The sequence below is a fragment of the Procambarus clarkii genome, chromosome 79, assembly GCF_040958095.1.
Source record: "Procambarus clarkii isolate CNS0578487 chromosome 79, FALCON_Pclarkii_2.0, whole genome shotgun sequence".
Taxonomy (NCBI): Eukaryota; Metazoa; Arthropoda; class Malacostraca; order Decapoda; family Cambaridae; genus Procambarus; species Procambarus clarkii.
The window spans coordinates 18,002,762-18,026,562 of NC_091228.1; the positions used below are offsets into that span (position 1 = coordinate 18,002,762).

The following is a 23,801-nucleotide window of genomic DNA, read 5'->3' on the forward strand; positions in this document are numbered from 1 at the left end:
GTGTGTACTGGGGACGTAACACTGCTCCTGCTTGTGGATAATTGGGAAGTAACACTGCTTCTTCTAGTGATTACTGGAGAAGTAACACTGCTGCTTCTAGTGGGTATTGGGGAAGTAACACTACTGAACTAGTGGATACAGAAATGACATTACTGCTGCTAATTGGTACTGGATCAAAGACACTGCTGCTGCTAGAGGGTACAGGTTCCGTGACACCGCACTTCTTGTTAGTGGGTACAGCATCAGTGACGCTGGTGTAGCTTGTGGGTACAGGAGAAATTTCACTGATCCTGCTGGTGGGTACTGGGGAAGCAGCTCTGCTCCTGCTAGTCGTTACTGTGGAAGTAACGCTGTTCCTAATAGTGGGGTAATAGAAAAGTGACCCTGTTCCTTCTGGTGGTTTCTGCTCGAAATAACACTGCTTCTGCTAGTGGGTACAGGGAAAGTAACACTGCTCCTGCTAGTAAGTACTGGGTAATAACATTGCTCCTGCTAGAGGGTATTGGGAAAGTAGTACTGCTTCTGGTAGTGGAAACTGAGGAAGTAACACTGCTCTTGCTAGTAGGTGCAATCAAACTGTCATTGCTATCAATCAGAGCTATCGATGTGCTTTAATATACCTACTAATCTCTCATTTTTTTCTTGCAATGTACCTGTTGACATTTTATAAATTTTGCTAGATTATCTACTTAAAATTATCTGTTAGATTAAGGACCTGCCCGAAATGCTGCGCGTACTAGTGGCTTTACAAGAAAGTAAATACCATGATATGTATCCCTCACAAACCCAATGTACCTTCTAGTATGTATATATATATATACATACTAGTATGTATGTGTGTATATATTGTGACGGTAACGCGTTGGTGTTCGGCTGTTTAAGGCTAGGGGTATGGCCTCGTCACATAGTTATAAAAAAAAATAGAAAAACTGGAACTTCGTCTGTGGTAAGGTAAGGAGAAGACACACAAAACACAAGTAAAACTTTAACAATGAAATTTTAATTACGTTAAATAAATCAAAACATGAAAATAATGCACAAACAAATATGTATAATAAAATCAATGAATCAAAATAATAAGAATACTTAAATAACACAATGAAAAGTTACGTTAAGGCAAAATAACAAGAAGTGCAACACAAAAGTTAAGTGGGAGGTGCTGGAATATTGGCTTAAAGCCACCACCTCTCTCAGTACACGCTAGAGTCTAGCTGGGAGGAGTGCTGGCTACGAAAGCACGGAACATTCTGAGGACTGATGTTGGGGCGACCCCAGACATCAGGTAGTATTGGGGGCGAGTGCAGGTGCAGCCAGACCGGCGACCAATCAGCGGAGCCGTAGCGATCAACGGGTAGTTTGGTGGTTGGAGTTCGAACAGGTGGCTGGTTGCATACGTTTCTGCTCACCCTGGCAAGCCTTGCTGGTGCTGGTGTTGTTGTTGTCGTTGTTGGACATTTCTTCCATAGTCTTTTTATATAATTGTGAAGACGTAATTTTGGAGGGAAGAGCAGGCTCAATCTCTTGAAGGAGATTATCGTCACAACTCTCCCCCGAAGCCTGCGGTTCTGGAAGAAGTACGTCGTTATGTGGTGGAGTAATGGATGGAGTTGCTTCTACTTCATAAACTCTGGAGAGATCATGGGCTAAGATGTTGTCAGACTCTTGGTATAGCGTGTCTCCAGGTTGAATTTCTGCAGTTAGCAAGCCCATAGTAGAAGACGTTGAGATGAGAAGTGGGCGTGCTGCAGGAGGTGTAGGGTGGTGTGGTCCGTATTGATGGTGGACCGAGCACTTTTCAGGTGTGGAGTGAAGTGCTGAAGCTTCAGGATGAGGAAGAGTAGCTCCTTGCCAATTGTTCCGTCGTTCCTTGTAGCAGTAGTCGCTGACAGGTGTATTCTTCTCGCCTCGTTGCTGCATCACGACACCACCATCGTCGGTACCATTGGCGTCGACATGGAGGATGTAGGGCTTATCTGTTTGATGTTGAACTCCTCCAGTGTCCTTTTGAAGAGATCACTGGTGAAGTTGGTGCCACAGTCACTTTGAATCTCCCTGGGAAATCCGTATTGAGTGAAGATCTTCAATAGATGTTTGATAACCGTAGCAGCCGTGATGTTCTTCACTGGAACTGCTATGGGAAATCTGGTGGTAGGACACAGGATGGTTAGGATGTAGGCGTTACCTGAACTGGTCCGAGGTAAAGGACCAACACAGTCTATTATGAGTCTGTGGAAAGGTTCCGCAGGCACCTGTATGGGAATCAGTGGTGCTCTGGGAATGGAGACGTTCGGTTTGCCTGCCATCTGACATGTATGACACTGTTTTACGTACTGTTTGACGTTGTTTACCATACCTGGCCAGTAGTAGTCTTGACGAATCCCATGGTAAGTCTTGTTGAAGCCGTAGTGGGAGAATGCTCCGTGGGCCAGGTGTAGAATAGTGGGCCGCAGGCTGGTGGGAATCACAAGTTGTTCGGTGTTGGCCCAATCGTCCTCCTCCTTCAGTTTACTGGGTCTATATCTGCGGTAGAGCAAGTCGTTCTCTAGGAAGAACCCAGGAATACTGTCGGGTTGAGTCTCAGCCTGGAAAAACAATGGTGTTAAAGTAAGATCTTCCCTCTGCAACTTACGGAACTCCAACTTGGTCAGATGCGGGGGTAGTTTCTGAGGGTCTTGAGGGACAGCGGTAGCAGTAGAGTCAGCTGGCTGTGGACGTGCGGCTTGTGCACGGGTGGTCACGAGAACCGGAGGAGAAACTTCATCACTCTCTTGAACCTCTGCTGGAACATACTCGAGAATAGGATTTATTGGCACAGAGTTACACACCTGGGGTTTGTCCATGACGATCAGGTTGGTCGGTTGCAGGTCTTCTGCCAAGTCGTTGCCTAGGAGAAGTTGCACTCCAGGCATGGGAAAAGGCTTTTCCCTGACGGCGACTTGGACTTCCCCGTTCACGTAGGGACAATTCAGGTGGACTCTGGCGAGAGGGTATGGAGTGGTAGCAGTGAGGTCAGTGATGAAGACTGTTTCCCCGGTGTAGACTATGTTGGGCACAGCCGACTTCAAGATGATCGATTGTATAGCCGCTGTGTCCCTCAAGATCTTCAATTTGAAACGTCCCTCCGGATTTGAACCGTTGGCAGAGACAGTTCCAGTATACAGGTGGTTACTGAAAAGAGAAAGATCATTAACATCAACACCAACATTCATCACAGGCTTACCGGACTTAGGAGGAGTTGGTTTGGGTCGTTGTTGGTCAGTGGTTCCCTTGTATTGAGACTTACCACACTTGTCTATGGTATGTCCATAGAGTCTACAATACTTGCAGTACAGTTGTGAAGTAGCTTGATCGGGGCTCACCTTCTCGTAACTGTACCACGACTTCTTACTGGAGGATGGTTCGGGTGTCAGCCGGTGGATGAGGCTGTAAGTGTCAGCCGACTTAGCACACTTCAGGTAGTCGGTTTCTTCTTTATCTGCTAAGTAGAGGCGGACAGGAGGCGGCACACGTCTCAAGAATTCTTCAACAAGCATCAGGTTGACGAGTTCTGTAAAAGTAGAGACATGTGCTGCTTCCAGCCATTTCATGAAATACCTCCGTTTCGTGTTAGCAAACTCGAGGAAGGTAGTGGTACTTGCCTTCAGGTGGTCACGGAATTTCCTTCTATAACTTTCAGTAGAGAGGAGGTAGGCGTCCAACACTGCTTGTTTCAGAGTGTAGTAGTCATTCTCAGACGCCAAAGTACTGAGTGTGACTGCAGCTCTACCTGTAAGATGGACTCTGAGAAGTGTGGCCCATTGGTTGACAGGCCAACTGAGTTGATTAGCAAGGGTTTCAAAGGTGGTGAAAAAAACATCAACTTCTGCTTCTACAAAGGATGGCATTAACTTACTTGCATGTGATATATTAAAACTGACGGGAAGATTGGCAGTAGCTTGCTGGCGTTGAGTGAAGTGGGAAGTTTCCAAGGCGATTTCACGTTGACGACACTCTAGAGCTAGAGTTGCTTGTTGCTTGTCATGTTCGCGTTGTATTTCCAACTCGCGTTGTTTTGTTTCAAGCTGTACTCTCTCACGTTCATGGAGCAAGGCGACCTCACGTTCGTGGAGGGCGAGTCCACGTTCGTGTTCTTCTCTCCTCAAGGCAGCCTCGCGTTCTTGTTCTTCTCTTCGTATGGCAGCAGCTCGTTCTTGTTGTTCGAGGGCTTCCCTTTGCTGCTCACGTTCAATCTTGGCCAGCTCTAGTTTGAGTTTCAGCGTTGCCAAATCAGTTTTATCTGCAATATAGTAAGTTTCATGAGTGTCAGAGTCTATCTTACCTTGCTCTAAATAGTAATCCAGCAACAGGTTGTGTAGGTCATTTTTGTTGGCTTGGTAGGGAACTTCTAGTTGATACTCATGTGCAAGAGTTTGTAATTCAGTCCTCTTGGCACGACTTAAAGTCCCTATTTCACCTGCTGGATTTGCACGGAAAGTTTGGAGACGAAACATGGTGAAATTAGCAAATAAAGGTACACGAATGTTCAATAATGAAATGTCAGAAACAGGACAACGTGGCAACTGGTACCTATCCTGTGTGATCTTTAACAATTAACGTTAAGTGAAAGATATTAAATGATTACATTAAATCAAGGGCGCAGGAAATCTTGTACCCGGTACTCATGTAAGAGAATAAGGGCAAGAAAATCCTACTAACAAATGAAACAAAGTTTCGAAAACAAATGAAACAGTTAAATGCTTCAAAAGTAAAATTGGTAGTCCAAGGATGTAGGCATACCTTGCCAAGTCTCTAAAGGACATAAAGCAAGTTTTTCCCACTGAATTTAATATGATACTTACAGAATTAGCGAACTTTTGTGCTCTGAAAAAATAAGCTAATTCCCTACCGTTGTATGTATCATCATCTCTGACTGACGTGTAGGGGTGCGAGGTGTCAACTTGTGACGAGAACTGCTGCTGAGGTCCCAATTCAGCAACTAAAGTTCGAGCTAGAGGAACTATGGCCCTCTTTGTCCTCCTACAGTCAGATTGCAGAAGATTGGGTACTCTTGACCCGGGGCAGACCACAGTACCAGGGTACCAATATGATGATCTGTCAGAATGAGAAATATTCAAGGGACATAGATGGTAAATACGAGTAATAACAAGGAGGGAGAGATGACCAATTAAGAGTATGACTGCGGCCTACAGTCACCACGTAATCCAAAGTTGTCTCACCTTCACTATATGTTACTCTCGTAATGCACAATACACCGCACCTTATAAAAAATGAAATTGAATGAAAAATAGTAAAGCTACGTTAACAGAGTTAAATACGCTTACCATAAATTACCACTTGGCACCAGTACCTGAGTGAAGATCCCGGACAGGCCCCCATATAACTTGTGACGGTAACGCGTTGGTGTTCGGCTGTTTAAGGCTAGGGGTATGGCCTCGTCACATAGTTATAAAAAAAAATAGAAAAACTGGAACTTCGTCTGTGGTAAGGTAAGGAGAAGACACACAAAACACAAGTAAAACTTTAACAATGAAATTTTAATTACGTTAAATAAATCAAAACATGAAAATAATGCACAAACAAATATGTATAATAAAATCAATGAATCAAAATAATAAGAATACTTAAATAACACAATGAAAAGTTACGTTAAGGCAAAATAACAAGAAGTGCAACACAAAAGTTAAGTGGGAGGTGCTGGAATATTGGCTTAAAGCCACCACCTCTCTCAGTACACGCTAGAGTCTAGCTGGGAGGAGTGCTGGCTACGAAAGCACGGAACATTCTGAGGACTGATGTTGGGGCGACCCCAGACATCAGGTAGTATTGGGGGCGAGTGCAGGTGCAGCCAGACCAGCGACCAATCAGCGGAGCCGTAGCGATCAACGGGTAGTTTGGTGGTTGGAGTTCGAACAGGTGGCTGGTTGCATACGTTTCTGCTCACCCTGGCAAGCCTTGCTGGTGCTGGTGTTGTTGTTGTCGTTGTTGGACATTTCTTCCATAGTCTTTTTATATAATTGTGAAGACGTAATTTTGGAGGGAAGAGCAGGCTCAATCTCTTGAAGGAGATTATCGTCACAATATATATATATATATATATATATATATATATATATATATATATATATATTGGTAGCAGTCTTTCCTGTAGACATATATTATTAAATATGACCGAAAAAGTAAGATTAATAATTCTAACACGAATTTTCTCGATCTTTCTTATGTTTCTTTTCACTGTTGATGGTAATTGAAAAATCAATTCTCCAAAATTCATTTTTATTTCTAGTGTGACGCGACACTAGAACGCATTTCGTAATAACTTATTACATTTTCAAAGACTTTTAGTTTACACACACACAACTATTACCTGCAAACACTAAACAGAGTTCTTACTTATGCTATGATTTAAACAGCTTTCATTTTTCATTTTATACCCGCATTTTGGGTGAGGTGATATGTTACAACAGTTTTGGATGAGGTGAACAAAACTTTCAACACAGGATAGAACACGAAACAATGGGTATTGAAGGTAAGAATGGAAGTAATTGCAGAGGGCCTATTGGCCCATATTTCTTGATGCTTCTGTATTGGAGCGGAGTCTTGAAGTGGGTAGAATATAGTTGTGTATATTCACAACTATATTCTACCCACAATTCAAGACTCCGCTCCAATATAGAAGCATCAAGAAATATGGGCCAATAGGCCCTCTGCAATTACTTTCATTCTTACCTTCAATACCCATTGTTTCGTGTTCTATCCTGTGTTGAAAGTTTTGTTCACCTCGTAGGCCTGGGGCCTCGTAGCCTGGTGGATAGCGAGCAGGACTCGTAATTCTGTGGCGCGGGTTCGATTCCCGCACGAGGCAGAAACAAATGGGCAAAGTTTCTTTCACCCTGAATGCCCCTGTTACCTAGCAGTAAATAGGTACCTGGGAGTTAGTCAGCTGTCACGGGCTGCTTCCTGGGGGTGGAGGCCTGGTCGAGGACCGGGCCGCGGGGACACTAAAAAAGCCCCGAAATCATCTCAAGATAACCTCATCCAAAACTGTTGTACCATATCACCTCACCCAAAATGCGGGTATAAAATGAAAAATGAAAGCTGATTAAATCATAGCATAAGTAAGAACTCTGTTTAGTGTTTGCAGGTAATAGTTGTGTGTGTGTGTAAACTAAAAGTCTTTGAAAATGTAATAAGTTATTACGAAATGCGTTCTAGTGTCACGTCACACTAGAAATAAAAATGAATTTTGGAGAATTGATTTTTCAATTACCATCAACAGTGAAAAGAATATATATATATATATATATATATATATATATATATATATATATATATATATATATATATATTAGTATATTTTAGTAACAGTCTTTCTTGTAAACATATATTATTAAATATGACCGAAAAAGTAAGATACTTATACTTACTTATTTTTTTGGTCATATTTAATAATAATAATAATAATAATAATTTTTATTTAGGCAAAGGTACATACATAAAGAGATTTTACAAAGTTTGTTGGCTTTATAGATAGGAGCTAGTACATACAATGCCTAAAGCCACTATTACGCAAAGCGTTTCGGGCAGGAAAAAACACTACTGACTAAAGCTTAAAACTAATGGGTAAAAAGAAAAAAATGCGTTGAGTACAAATAAAAATAGAGGTAAAAGAGGGGGGAACATTGTTGAAAAAACAGCACAAATACAATTACAAATTATTACAGACAATTACATTAAAACAGCGTTGATTTGTAAAACAAAAAAAAAAAAAAAAAAAAACATACATGGGTTGACAATAGAGAGGTAAGGTAGGTTACAGGGAATTTATTAGGTATAGCTTCGTTTTAAACTGGTTGAGAGAGGTACTGTCTTTAACATGGTTGGGAAGGTCATTCCACATCCTGGGCCCCTTGATTTGTAGAGCATTTCTGGTTTGATTAAGTCGTACTCTAGGAATATCAAAACTGTATTTATTTCTGGTGTGGTGCTCATGGGTTCTTTTACAACCTTCTATGAAGCTTTTGAGATCAGGATTGGCATTACAATTTAGCGTTTTGTATATGTATAGTACACATGAGAGAATGTGCAGTGACTTAATGTCTAACATATTCAGGGATTTGAATAGGGGTACCGAGTGATGTCTGGGGCCAGAATTGGATATTGTCCTAATAGCAGCTTTGTGTTGAGTAATTAGAGGACGTAGGTGATTTTGGGTAGTAGAGCCCCAAGCACAAATACCATAGTTGAGATATGGATAGATAAGGGAGTAATAGAGTGTCACCAGGGCAGGGCGTGGTACATAATATCTGATCTTAGAAAGAATGCCCACAGTTTTTGAAACTTTTTTTGATATGTTTAGAATGTGTCCCTGGAAATTCAGCTTGTGGTCAATGAGAATGCCAAGGAATTTGCCATCTAATTTGTTACAAATTTGGGTATTGTTTATTTTGAGATTTATTTGATTAGAGGATTTATTGCCAAACAGAATATAGAAAGTTTTGTCAATGTTAAGGGTGAGTTTGTTGGCAGTTAGCCACAGATGGACTTTATTTAGCTCAGTATTTACTGTGGCATTTAGAGCAAGGGGATCAGGACTGGAGTAAATGAAGGTTGTGTCGTCAGCAAATAGGATTGGTTTGAGGTGTTGGGAGGCATTTGGAAGGTCATTAATGTAGATGAGAAAGAGGAGAGGGCCAAGTATGCTGCCCTGGGGAACACCAATGTTGATGGGTAGGGTGGGCGAAATTGTATTATTCACAGAAACACATTGGAGCCTGTCAGTAAGGTAGGATTTGAGGTATTGTAGGGAGTGTCCTCTGACACCATAATGATGTAATTTAAGAAGAAGGTTTTGGTGGTTGACAGTATCGAAAGCTTTACGCAGGTCCACAAATAACCCAACAGGGAACTCATTTTTATCAAGAGCTGTATGAATCGAGTTAAGCATACTAATAAGTGCATCGTTAGTGCTTTTTTTGGGCCTGAAGCCATATTGGCAAGGGCTAAGTATATTGAGTTTGGCTAGATATGAGTAAAGCTGCTTATAGATTAGTTTTTCAAAAATTTTTGACAAGTTTGGCAGGATTGATATAGGTCTGTAGTTGTTAACATCTGTGAGATCACCACATTTGTGGACAGGCGTTACTCTCGCTTTTTTTAGAATATCTGGAAAGGTTTGGAGTTCAAGTGACTTGTTGAAGAGCAAAGCAATAGCAGGGGCTAAAGATCTGGAGGCTTTTTTGTAGATTAAAGTTGGTATCTCCTCAAGGGCACCAGACTTGGTTTTAAGGGAAAGGATTATCTCATTGACGTCAATGGAATTAATAGGCTTTAGGTACAGAGACTGGGGATAGTTCCCTGTAAGATAGTCCTTAATGTCAGTACTGGAAGATGGAATATCATTAGCAAGGGATGAACCAATGGAAGAGAAGAACCTATTGAACTCAATAGCAGAATCAGAGGCTGAAAGCTGACCATCGTTATTAGACAGGAGAGTCGGTTTGTTATTTAAAGACTTTTTTGATCCCAATATTTGTGAAATTGTTCTCCATGTTTGTTTAATGTTGCTCTTTATTTGGGTAAATTTATCTTCGTAGTATTTAGTTTTGGCTCGTCTAATTATCTTAGATAGCAATAATGAGTAATTCTTTGAGAATTCTTTGGAGACAATCCCTAACCTATACTTTTTCTCAAGGTCATGTTTTTTATTAATAGATTTAAGTATTCCCTTTGTAAGCCAGGGATTGTTAAGCCTTTTGGTTGTGACTTGTTTTGTAAGCATAGGACAGTGGGTATTATAAAGGCTAAGAGTTATTTGAAGAAAAGATTGAACTGCTAGGTTGATGTCCTCTATGTTACCTAACTCGGACTCCCAGTTGACATTATCAGTAGCAGTTATAAAATTGTCTATAGCAGTTTCATTGTGTAGTCTAAAACGTATCTCTCTTGACTCAAGAGGTTGTTTGCTAATGTTAGTTAAGAGAAATGTGGGGTAATGGTCTGTAGTGCTATCGGTGATTATACCTGAAGTAAGCGGAGAGGTTATATTTGTCCAGATGTGATCAAGAGTCGTGGCAGTGCTATCAGTGATTCTAGTAGGTCTAGTGATTACGGGTATGAGGAAGCAGGAATTCATACAGTTGAGGAAGTTAACAGCAGTAGGGTGTTCTGGCTCGCAGAGGTCAATATTAAAGTCCCCTGCGATAATTAGGTGGTTCTTGTTCAGTCTGTTATCAAGTATTAGATTTCTAAGGTTTGAGTTGAATTCGGACACATCAGTGTTAGGAATTCTATAAACTGCACCCACAGACAGGATAGACTCGGCACCCTTGACTCTGAAGCTGGCGAAGATATACTCCCCATAGCAGTCTCTAGTTCTAATTTCTTTTAAGCATGTTAGTTCTTGGTGGTAGTAAAGAGCAGTGCCACCACCTCTCTGAAGTTGACGACAGTTGTGGATTGCTGAGTAGTTAGGCATGTTAAAGAGTTGAGTAGTATCATCTTTCAACCATGTTTCAGTAAGTATAATAAAAGAGAAATTGTTGTCAATAGCTTCAATCAAGGCACTAACATCATCGAAGTGTTTGCCTAGGGATCTAACGTTCAAATTGATTACAGAGATATTGTGACTATGAGTTAATACATTGTTTACATCATGTGCTGCAAAATATCTGCAATTTAGATCATTAAAGTGATTATTGTCATAGATAGTGGATAAGAGGTTAAGTTCTGGGTCTATACTTGACTGCATAAAAAAAGCTGATTGCCGGAAAAACAAGAAAAACAAAAAGAAATAAATGTACACAATACTGTACCAAACAAACACAAAAGGGGCTTACAGGGGTACAATGGAGTAAGGGAGTATGGCTAGGCTAGGAAACCTAGGTAATGAATGAGATTAAAGAAAAAAACATATAAACATGGACTATACAAAACACAAGATATAGATATACAAAACAAAAATATAAACAAGACTAAGCAATACCAAAAAAATTGAGCAAAAATGAAAAATGAGGTAGGTTGCTTACAGGTACTCTCAGGTACACTGTAAGTAACAATAGACAGAGAATATATATCAATATAGAAAAGAATGTCACAATACAATAAGATAAGCAATTACATGAACAGATGAAAAACAAATCTGCTGTAAAATAGGATGTAATTATAGCAAAACACAATATAATAATATAACAATACAATAAGAGCTTACAAAGTATTGAGTCTGCTAAATTAGAGAATAATTATGGCAAGACACAACAATAAATGCAAGCAAACAAGGAATTGAAACAATTAGAGGTAGAATTAAGGTCACTAGATAGCCATGGAGGATACACAAGTTTGGCGGAGAGAACAAAAAATCAGTAGAGACTGTCAAGATGAATATATAAAGAAATTTGACAAATGATAATTGTCAAATTGATAATTGACAAATGATAATTTTATTAAGCTTAGTTTTAACTTATAATTAATATGAACTTAATTAAAAGAACAAAAATGAGATCAATAATTGATTTCAATAAATGACATAGATCAATACAAGTAAAATTAAAATATAAATGGAATAGGGTAAGATTAGATTTAAGAGTAAAATTTTACAATGAAACTGAGGTAGATGCTTGCATAAGTGCATGGAGACTTGATGGATTATTTAGGAAATTATATGAATAGGAGAACATCAGGTAAATGGTAAGGCAGAGACAGCACCTTAGACAAAGTTAGATTAAGTTAGGTTAGGCTCAGGCACTGAAAGAGTTATTTTAAGTACTGGCATTGGCATAAATTAAATAAATAAATTAAATGGTATAAATTAATGGTCACTGCTTCACAAGCGGGGATTTTTCTGGCGGGGGAGAAAGAAACAATTGCGCAGCGCGTCCCGCGGCGTTGCGCGGGCAGTTTGGGGCCGTATAAATACGGGCGCACAATGGGGCTCTGCCTCACTCCGCCCGCCCTCGCCGCTGCCCTCGCAAAACCCCACCCTCCCACCCTTTGCAAGCGGCTGCTTTTGTACCCCCGTTATGCTTTGCACAGTTGTCCCGATTGTCTCCCCACTGCATGTGGGAAGGGGGGTGCAGCGCCGGTCCCCAAGTGTCCCGCTGTCCGCAGCTAATACTTTGCCCAGTCTAGGTGCTAGTAAGCCCTACTTGTAGTCACACCCCCTTCTCCTTATCCATTAGGTCTTTTACGGCCTCTTGGCCGGGTACATTACGTGTTATGTGGTCTCTCACTTATTAGTTATTCTTTGTGTCCTGCCTGTTATATCCTAGTGTTATATAATTACTACACATTTGCACTCGGCCTTAATTCTAGTACCAGTTAACCTTTAGGTTTCTGCAGAATTAGTTTCCATGTCACTATAGGCTAAGGTCTCATACTTACTATGGGTGTACCTTAAGTTAAATCTAGTCCTCGGACTTGGAATTGTTACTGTTAATTCTTACTTTATATATTTACTTTATATATTTTGATATAAACGTTATATATTTACTTTATATATTTACATGTTCAATATTAAGTTTAATATAATATCAACTTGTTATAAGTCTATAATATAAACCGTGTTTAATATAGACTTTATATAATTACTTACTTTATATTTGAACTTTATATATTTACATGTTCTGCAGAATTTAATCCTCAATAAACTTTAACGCCCCATACTGCCAGTATCTTTCTCCCCCTGGTCAGAAAAATAAATTAAATTAAATAAATAAATTATACTGGCATAATTACATTACATTACAATTACATAATTATAATTGGCATAATTACTGGCATAAATTAAATAAATAAATAAATAAAGGTGCTGGGGAAGTAACACTTCTTCTAGTGGGTACTGGGTATGTAACACTGCTCCTTCTAGTGGGTTATATATATGTAACACTGTTCATGCTTGTGTATACATGGGAAGTAACACTTCTCTTGCTAGTAGGTATTGGGAAAGTAACACTACTCCTGGTGGTGAATACAGAATAATTGAGACTGCTCTTGCTAGTGGGTACCAAGAAAGTTACACTACTTTTGCTAGTATGTACTGGGGAAGGAACATTGCTCCTGCTAATGGGTGCAGAAGGATGAGACTGCTCATGCTACTGGGTACTGGTTAAGGGTTAAAAAATGTTGTGGTTATGTTGTGTGTGATGAACAGCTGTTGGGAAAACTTTCTGGAAAACAAAACCACATTTCTGAATAGGAGTTTCAGTGAGAAACATTTCATCAGCCAGTTGCATTAGAACATTGGATTGAATTCAATCCACAGCTCCTTAGAGCTTTTGCTTACGGTAATTTGTCAAAGCTTTTCTTTACATAATGGGCATATCCCATATTTTATTCTCCTCTCATTCTTCAAACATTGGTGTAGGTGTTGGGATATTGTCTACTATTTATAAAATGAACACTGGTGTAATGTATTCATTCAGTGTTGGCTGCTCTGTACTTGACAGTTATAAGTTCTTGATTCACAATCGAGAAATCCGGGTTTGAATCCTGGGTGGCTTGTGATTTTGATTTTGATTTTGAAAATGATTTTGAGTGATCTAAAATCTAAAAATGATTTTGAGTGTTTCCTTTCACCTCATGCTCCTGTCCACCTAGCAGTAAATAGGTACCCAGGAGTCAGTCAGCTTGTTGTTGGGTTGCATCCTGGGTGGGGTCAGTAATTCAATCTTGGGAGGGAAGGGGGTTGCTTGGTATAAGTCTAACAAGTACTGTACTGTATGTATAACCTGGCTTCCTGTCCCCCAACACAATGAAATATTATTACATTTTAACTTGGTCTCCTTACTCCACAGTGAACGCTAAATAAAATTCAAATTCAATTTAGTAAAATTTTTATTTCATTATCCAGGCAGCTTGACATAATGTTGTGCAATGTTACGGTGCTGCAATGCATTCATAGATTTCTCTCAGGCACACCTTTAACAAATAACCATTGCTATTTATGAAAAAATTATTTAAATTTGTGTTAATCTGTTTAGGATTGTGCTAGGGCACTTTTATCACTTCAAAGTACCACTGCTCAATAAACACAAGACAATTCCTAAAAGGCCACTTCTCTTTCTTTTATAGGATATCATACCATTGAGTTATTTTATTTGATATCAAATATGCATTAATGTGAATTTCTACAGTAAGAACAGGAATTGAATGTTGTGAACCCAAATTTGTTAAAATTTAAAGATTATAGTGCACTAATATGATTACAGTACTTCATATAGAATTCAAAAATTATATACATAACAATATATGATTTTGTACCTAATAGGCCAAGTTGCCTAATAAGCCAAATTTTCCTGAATTTATATATATTTTTCTGTGGAGAGAGCCTCTTGGCTCTCCACAGAGCTCTCCCAGAGCTATACCGGGCTGATGTGTATATATTAGACCGTGGCAACAGTCAATCGAAGGAGTAATAAGCCTACCGGGGACCTGGCTCCCTCAAGAGAGGCACAAGGAGCAATGGGCTAAAGACACCACCGTGCAATTGGAAGCAGTCTTTGTCTGCCATCTACCAGGTCAAGCACCCAGAAAGTTAGGAATTTCAAAACAAACTACTGCTGGTCAGAAAGTGCAAACCGAAAGCCGAACTAGCAAACAGAACTCCCCCAATCAAAAACAAGGAAACAAACATGACGTCACCACAACCGCCGTGCATCCGTCTGCGCAATCCTCCCCTTCCCGGGAAGGGTACAGGAGGGTCCCAGACCTCCACGCCGGCAACTCTCCTCAGTTCAAGAGGCTGTTGTGTTGGTGACGGTCGATCGCTCTGGCTCCACTCTTTGTGCAATGCTGCAGTGCAGTATTGTTGCTCTGCTTGGTGGTGTGTGAGCCAGATGTAACACAAGAGTACTGGGACTGCATGCACCTAGAGCTACCTTCCCTAGGTGCCCTGTAAGTACTGCCTTTGTGGCCTCAGGGTTATCTTCCATGAGCCATTCAGGAGCAGCTACTCCGTGTGGTTCTGTCGCTGCTCGGTGATTTCCTGCCCTTGGGGGTTCAGTTGGGGAGGTTCTTACTCCTGTTTTCCCTTGGATAGGAGGTAGTTTTGTCGTTGGCTGGGGCGCAAGGAACTGTGCAGCTGTCTGACATATGCATAGCGACCAGTTCTGTTCACCTGGAAACGTTGTGCTTTTGCAGGGTTTTTCTTTTGTTTTTGTTTTGATTTGTCTGGTGGGGGTGTGCCTGGTGTGGCAGTATGACCACTTGTAGGATTTTGGTGGCCCTCCACTAGGTCCCCATGCTTGCACACGTAGCAGGGATTCAGCTTTTTCTTGTTTGCTTGGTAGCTCTGGGATAACCGGTTAGCAGTACCTCACCTGGGCTTCCCTTAGGAGTCAGTCCCACCTTGCCTTGTGCGAGTTTGAAGGTTGCTCTGTCTGCTTGTCTCATGGTGACACTCACCGTCTGCCTCTGCCTTGCTGCCTGTTGGGGTCAGTGACACCTCTGACCCAGAGTCCTGCGAATGGTGTTCTTTGCTTGTACTCCATTCACCCAGTCCCCTGAGACTGATATTTGGGTGCAGGCAGCTTTAGCGTTGCATGCGAGGTTTAAGTTGCAGCAACGTGCGAGGTTGGTTGCCTTTCCGGATGCCCCGCAGCTGCCGCGTTGAATTATACTGGTTGTGAGATTCGGGTGACTTCGGGGATTGCCCCTTCCGGATTGGCGGCGGAGGCATCTGAGCCTGGACCTCCTGCCGGAGCTTTTGGGCCATGCCAGCGGGCCCCCATCATCTCTGCTTTTTCGATGGACTCTGCTTTTTCTCAAAGAGCAGAGGGTTTGGAGGACGGCTCAGCCCCGGGTCCTGACTTGGAGGATTCCTGGGCTGGGGAGGAGTTGACTTGGTGGACCTGGGCCCCACTTGTCCCTGTTTGGGTGTTTGGTATGCTTGGCATGGGGCTTGTTGTTACAAGAGGAGGGGTTTTCCTATCCCCTCCCTGTATGATTTTGTTATGAGTTAACTCCTCCCCGGGTTCGGCTCCAAGTTCCTTTGGGTTCTTCAGTTCCCTCCTCCTGGAGGTTTTCAGCTTCCCGCATCCCATCGAGGACGGTGTGGGAGGCCCTTGCGGCTTACTTCCTGTGAAACCTGGATTATGCCTTGATAATGAAGCCTTCTTCTTTTGAGTTTGGCTCCTCTTTTCCTTATTGGGTGCATTACAAGGTGCCAGAGTCTTCTTGGCTGGCAGACTGCCATTTCTTTTGTTGGGGGCTTGGCATTCGTCTTGTCGGACTGCGCACTTGAATGGCAAGAGTTGACTACGGTCGTTCAGGTTTCCTGGGGGGCGAGTTGGAGCACCTCAATGCATGCTTGTTCACCCCGTCCTTCCTTATGATGTTGGCCAGGTGCGCCTTCACATGCAGGTTCCCTCCCTTTCGGCATCCATGGTGACCAAGGATTTGTGTGCCTGTGGGCACTTGGCTTCGGTTTTGTGCTTCCCAGCTGGAGCTTCCCAGCTGAAGCTTCCCAGCTGGAGCTTCCCAGCTGAAGCTTCCCAGCTGGAGCTTCCCAGCTGAAGCTTCCCAGCTGGAGCTGTCTTCGGACTGGTTCGTGGTGGGTGTGGAGGAGCTGGGTTTCAGGCCAGTGTCCGGCGTGCTTGCTTCGGCAGCTCGGGCGCCGGCTGCTTCGTTGAAGTTGTATGCGCCGTTTCTGAGGGAGGCGGTTTCTTCGCTTCTTGTCTCACGTGCTGACAGGCGATGCTCGTCCTAATTTTTGGAATCGTCTTGGGCCCTGGCTCTTAGATTTTCATCCCCTTTTTGTCCGTTGCTGTTTGCAGAGTCTGCGGTGGTGCATTTTCTGCAGGCGGCTTCGTGTAGTTGACGGTATGTAACGGACTTGTAGGTTCTCCAGGGGGGCCGTGGAGGTCCTGCCCGGAAGGGTCGCGCCAGGTCTCAGGGTTCCTTCGGTCGTCGTAAGCCAGTAGTGCCAGAATCGGGACTGGTCCTCCTGCGGAGTTGTTGGCTCAGTGATTGCTCTGAGTTTCAGTCGGGCTCTCGTAGGGGTCGTCGGCCCTTTCACGGTTCGCCCTGTTGGCGGGACGATAGGGGCGGAAGATCATGCTGTTTGTTCTCGCCTGGCCCCACAATTTGTGGGCAATTAGAGTCCTTTTCCTACGGCCTGCAGTGGCGTTACTTCTTTCCTTTTCGTTTGGGGAAACTGGGCTTGCAGGGCGGGCCTCAACCCCTGCGCTCTGTCAGGCCATCCTGAAGTTGGTTTCCTGCCTGTTTTCAGTACTGAAACGGGATTGGGCAGATCTGCGATTCATACTGGACTTGCCCTGTATGATCCCCTGGGTTTTTTGGCCCTCCTTTCAGATGACTACTCTGTCTCGGGTCTAGCACGTCCCAATTCATCTGGTGTTCAGGGACTGGCTTGGTTTTGTCGTGGAGTGACAGACTTACAGCTTTCTTTGTTTGCCTTCCAGTTTGGATCTGGCACCTCGCGTGTCCACACACCTTAACTGGGTCGTGGTGACAAGTTTGAGTTCTGACTTACCTCGACAATTGGCTGGTGTTGGCTTCCAGCCAATACGCATGTCTGCTCGCCAGGGATTTGGGTTCTTTACCAACTCACCAGGTTTGGGTTCTTGGTGTACTGGAAGTCCCATTTGGTTCCCTCTCAGGTTCGGACTGGGCTGGGTCTTGTGTGGGACTCTTGGACTGCTTCCTTGTCTCTCCCTCTGGCGGCATTGTTGCAGCTGCAGTCCAGCTTATGACTGTTTTTGGAGTGCATCCTGGTCACATGTCGGTTGTTTGAGTGGCGGTGTGGGAGCCTGATCTTGGCCGTGCTGGTCTATCCGTCGGGTCGAATCTGGCTTCGGCGGATGTTCTGGTTTCTTCAGGAGCGTTCCTTCCGCCGCTCTTGTGATCGCTGTGTTCGGGTCCCGGGAGCCTTGCATCAACTGCTGTGTCATCGGCTTCCTCTGAGGTTTTTTTTGGGATTCTATGCCCTGAAGCCCTCGCTCGATGTGTTCACGGATGCCTTGTCTCTCAGCTGGGGTTTTGTGACCGGTGCTCACCAGGCTGGCCAGAGTCAGTGGGGTCCATTCTTCCGTCAGGCTCACAGCACGGCGCAGGAGTTCGCAGTGGTGTGACATTTGCTTCAGTGGGTTCTTGTTGCTCGTGGAGAAATGATGCAGCTCCATTCAGACTGCTCCCCGGTGGTTCATTGTCTGAACCACGGGGGTTCGATGCGGTAGTTGGCTCTTTGGGGCTGGTCACTTCAGGTGACTCGTTTGCTGAGTTCTCGGGGTTTGGCTCTCTTGGTGGTTTACGTTCAGGGGGTGTCAGACATACTGGCGGATGGCCTGTTCTTGGTTCATTCCCCTCGGACAGTCGACACAGACTCGTTCAGTTGGCTCTGCCGGGTGTACGGGCATCTAGAGGTGGACCTCTTTGCATCGACTTGGTCAAGTTGTCTTTCAGTGTATGTGGCGCCCTTCCCAGACTGCGAGGCCGTTGGGGTCGATGCCTTTTGGCTGGACTGGTCGAGTTGGGATTATCTGTATCTCTTCCCACCGGTTCAGTTGTTGCTCTGGGTCCTGGTTAGCTCAGAGAGACTTACCAGACACGAGTAATCCTGTTAGCTCTTTGGTGGCCAGCCCAGCCCTGGTTTCAGGCATTTCTTGCTTGATGTCCGAACACAAGGGTCTTCCCGTGGCCCGCCTCTTACAGCAGATCGGTCCATTTCGATATATGTGGCTAGTTCGATCTTCTCTGCTTCTCACATCTGGTCTTTTTGAAGCAGTTTTATCACCACTTGTATGGTGATCAGGTGGCTTAGTTGGTGTCCCACCTGCGAGTTTCGTCTCGACAGCAGCACGAGATTTCCTGGCGATCTTTTCAGCACTTGTATCTTCGTAGGTTGTCTTCGTTTTCTGGTCGGATTGTTCTGTCCTTTTTCTCTTGGTTGTTTCAGGACCGTCTTCTTATGCCAGATACTGTCGCCTCGTTTTGGGTGGTGCTGGTGGAGCTGCTGCAGCTTGCATTTGCGGTGGATATCACTTCTGCTTCGTTCCGCAAGCATTCTTGGGTGTTGTTTTCACCTCCGGCCTGCTCATGCACTGCCTGAGCTGTCCTGGTCGTTGCACCGGGTGTTCTCTTCTCCCTTCTCCTCGGTTTGGGGTGATCCCCCTCGGTTCAGGACTGTTTTTTCCTACGGCTCTTTTGTTGTTGGCATTGGCCTCTGGAGGTCGTGACAGAGAGTTTCATGCTCTCCTTCGGCGCAGAAATTTCTGCTCTTTTGGTCCTGATGGTCTTTTCTTCGTTTGCAGCCGTCTCCTTCTTTTCTGGCGAACAATGAGTCTGCTGCTTTCTAAAGGGGTCCTTGGGTTGTTGATGCTTGATTGGTTCAGCCAGGGGTGCATCATGTTTTGTGTCTGTTTGTGGTTCTTCGCCGTTATTTGCGCAATACGGCTTCTGAGGCAAAGGACGCATTTTGGGTTGGCCCAGTTTCTCTTCTTCCCTATTCCAGGGCGTGGGTCTTCCAGGTTGTCCGCAGGATGATTCGGTTTAGCCAGCCTGCGGTCTTTCCCCGTGCCCACGCCGTTTGTAAGTTCGGCATTCGGTTGCTGTTTTGGTAATGTCCTGGCCTATCTTTTGGGCACGGGGTTATTGGAGGCTGAATCTGGCTGCACGTTACCTTGTTATTGTTCCTAGTCCTTCTTAGGCGTGTATAGCTTTGGGTCGCGGGTTGCGACCTGTTGTCTCGACTTGAGGAGTTGAGTTGAGGAGCGAATGACGACCGCCTCCAGGGTGAGTCCCTTTTTCTTCTTATCTTTGATTAGGTAGCTCCAGGGAGCCGAAGGGGCTCTCCACAGAAAACCAGAGTTGAATGTAATGAAACTCCATTTTCTGGGTACGACCCGGAGGCTCCCTGGCATCCCTCCCTCCCTCCCTCCCTCCCTCCGGTCAGCGTTTTTTTGAGTTTTTGATATTCAGCCTCTGAACTGGGGAGAGTTGCCGGTGTGGAGGTCGGGCCCCTCCCCATCCTGGTAGGGTGGGGGGGGGGGGGGTTGCGCAGATGGATGCATGGTGGTTGTGGTGATGTCATGTTTGTTTCCTTTTTTTGATTGGGGAGTTATGTTTGCTAGTTTGGCTGTCGGTTTGCAATTTCTGACCAGCAGTAGTTTGTTTTGAAATTCCTACCTTTCTGGGTGCCTGACCTGATAGATGGCAGACAAGACTGCTTCCAATTACACCGTGGTGTCTTTAGGCCATTACTCCTCATGTCTCTCTTGAAGGGGCCAGGTTCTGGCTTGATACCTGCTTGATGGGGTTCTGGGAATTCTTCTACTCCCCAAGCCCAGCCCGAGGCCAGGCTTGACTTGTGAGAGTTTGGTCCACTAGGCTGTTGCTTGGAGCGGCCCGCATGCCCACATACCTACCAGGGGCCCGGTTGGTCCGGCACTCCTTGGAGGAAACAATCTAGTTTCCTCTTGAAGATGTCCATGGTTGTTCCGGCAATATTTCTTATGCTCGCTGGGAGGACGATGAACAACCGCGGACCTCTGATGTTTATACAGTGTTCTCTAATTGTGTCTATGGCACCTCTGCTCTTCACTGGTTCTAGTCTGCATTTTTTCCATATCGTTCACTATGTTGTTATTTTACTGTGTAGATTTTGGACCTGGCCCTCCAGTATTTTCCTTGTGTATATTATTTGGTATCTCTCTTGTCTCCTTTCTAGTGAGTACATTTGGAGAGCTTTCAGACAATCCCAATAATTAGGGGCTTTATCATGTCTATGCGTGCCGGATATGTTCTCTGTATTCCCTCTATTTCAGCAATCTCTCCTGCTCTGAAGGGGGAAGTGAGTACTGAGCAGTACTCAAGATGGGACAACACAAATGACTTGAAGAGTACAACTATTGTGATGGGATCCCTGGATTTGCAAGTTCTTGTAATCCATCCTATCATTTTTCTGGCTGCCGCAATATTTGTTAGGTTATGCTCCCTAAACGTTAGGTCGTCGGATATCATTATTTACAAATCCTTGACATGCTGTTTTCCTACTATGGGCAGATTCGATTGTGTTTTGTACCCTGTATTATGTTTCAGATCCTCATTTTTGCCATACCCGAGTACCTGGAATTTATCACTATTAACCCCTTAACTGCGTTGCCTCCAAATGTGACACCCCCGCAGTGCGCAGGAAATAAATTCTCTGGAAAAAATTCTTTTTTCTTTTTAAAGTGTCAAAAACCCTTCCCTCAGTATGGGTATGTAAAAAATAAAGTCAAAATTGTATTTACTTTGGCTGCTATGGGGTCCGGAAGTTGGGGCGTGACGTCATCATTCCCCGTGCGCCCGTGCCGTAAGCTCTCGGGGGCGGTGGGGCGCTCGGGGCGGGGCGCGCGAGTTGCCGCGAATATATTTTCTTTCATTTTTTGCGCACCTTTCCAAATACATTTTCATTGTTTTTATGTGCGAATCCAATGTATAATGAACACGTACACTATAATATCGCAGTACAATATCCGTACTGTCCGTAGACACTGTGTTACGTGCATGAAACTTGTGTACACATATTTACTATGTATCATGCTAATTTGTGTATACAATATATACAATCTATTTACACTCTATACACTGTCACACACTATATACATTCACCATCAACACATTCAGAACACCGCGTAATAGCTGCTTCGTATGGGCCAATAGCAGCTGCCTCGTATGGGCCAACAGCAGCTGCCTCATATGGGCCAATAGCAGCTGCCTCGTATGGGCCAATAGCAGCTGCCTCGTATGGGCCAATAGCAGCTGCCTCGTATGGGCCAATAGCAGCTGCCTCGTATGGGCCAATAGGAGCATTTGGCCATGAACACATTCAGAACACCTCGAGTGAGAGCAGCCACACCCAGCCAGTCTCCCTCACTCCAACATCTTACTCGCCAACATTGCTCCTCCCACCATATTGTTATAGTTCTTATTACACATGTTCTATATACATATCTACATGTTTTATTTACCAGAACTACGCAAGTAAGCCGGTATTGTGTCCAATTAGTACAGTGGCCACCATACACTGCATGAAAAATCACACAGCAGACGACGCTACGATTACGTCACCTCCCTCACCAAAATAGCTCCTCTCAACATTCTCCTGTTGCTGTTCTTACACTATATACACACACTATATATACCCATGTACATATGTGTTGCCCATAGCGAACCACTAAGCTAGTATGGTGAGCAAAACAAGAGTGGCAGCCACACACACACAATGAGGATACCTCAATTCTCGCCCTTCCTCCCTCATCAAAATTCCTCCTTCCACAATACTACGCACAACACTAATTATAACCACAATCCTGCTATTATCACAATCCTGGTCACTAATTCCTGTAAATGAATAATTGACCACACGTTTATTTTGAAAAGGAGCCTAAGAAATCATTTGAAGATTCCTAGATGAACGAAATAATGCTGTGGTGCTGTGGCTAGCTAGCGCTGTGAACATCGTGAACAGCATTGAATCACTGATATTTGAACATTGTACCCAGTCATTATCACACTCAGGCTCTAATATAACACTATCATAGCTAAATAATACAAGTTATATATATATTTTGACATTATTAGGCGATGCTGTGGTCACATGCTGAACAGCAGTGCTGTGCACTCATGCTGCGAGCGCCAGCCTTGGTTGCTCACACACTACTGAGGCTCCCACACCCGGGAATGTGGACCACGATTTTTTTTAAAGATGGCGTCTGTTTACAAGAGCCCTGAGGAAGCTGATGTGAACCCCATGTAGCCGCGGGAGTTTTGAATGGAACGTGAAAAATACAAATACCCGGAGGCGCGTTGCGCAAACCAGACGTGAGCCTGCAGGCGCGGTGCGCAGTTTAAGGGTTAAACATCATGTTATTTTTTGCTGCCCAATCGAAAACTTTGTTGATATCTGCCTGTAATTTTTCAATGTCTTCAGCAGAGTTAATTTTCATGCTGATTTTTGTGTCATCTGCAAAGGATGACACGAAGCTGTGACTTGTATTTTTGTCTATATCTGATATGAGAATAAGGAAAAGCAGTGTCGCAAGGATTGTACCTTGAGGTACAGAGCTTTTAACTGCACTTGGCCTTGGCTCTGGTCCCTGGTAGGCTGAGAACTCCTTCAATTGACTGTTGCCACGGTCTAATATATACACATCAGCCTGGTATAGGCTGATGTGTATATATTAGACCATATTAGATCAACTTTCCATTATACTATGATTTATATTTTCTTAAAGTTAAAGCTGACATAGAAATGTTATCAAATCTAACTTAACCTACCTAACCTAAGTAAGTCAATACAGTAATTCATGTTCTTATTATAATACAATAATATTAATTAGAATTAATATATATATATATATATATATATATATATATATATATATATATATATATATATATTATTTATTTCGTACCTAGTAGCCAGAACGCACTTCTTGGCCTACTATGCAAGGCTTGATTTGCCTAATAAGCCAAGTTTTTCTGAATATATATATTTTTTTATTTTTTCTTATGAAATGATAAAACTATCCATTTCAATATGTATGAGTTAAGTTCTTTTCATTTGAGGTAAAACTAACGTAGATATATAACCGAACCTAACCTAACCTAACCTACCTTGAGGTTACCTTGAGGTGCTTCCGGGGCTTAGTGTCCCCGCGGCCCGGTCGTCGACCAGGCCTCCTGGTTGCTGGACTGATCAACCAGGCTGTTAGACGCGGCTGCACGCAGCCTGACGTATGAGTCACAGCCTGGTTGATCAGGTATCCTTTGGAGGTGCTTATCCAGTTCTCTCTTGAACACTGTGA

At 43.5% G+C, this 23,801-nt stretch overlaps 1 protein-coding gene across 1 annotated transcript; it reads right to left on the reverse strand.

Moving 5' to 3' along the window:
• Positions 1–1,229: 1,229 nt before the first annotated feature.
• Positions 1,230–3,239, reverse strand: LOC138357596 (uncharacterized). Its single transcript, XM_069314564.1, has 2 exons — positions 2,354–3,239; positions 1,230–2,142 (listed from the first exon to the last, which is right to left on the reverse strand). Exons 1-2 carry the CDS (start codon positions 3,207–3,209, stop codon positions 2,132–2,134), a joined length of 867 nt encoding a protein of 288 aa, XP_069170665.1. The 5' UTR covers positions 3,210–3,239; the 3' UTR covers positions 1,230–2,131.
• Positions 3,240–23,801: the final 20,562 nt, after the last annotated feature.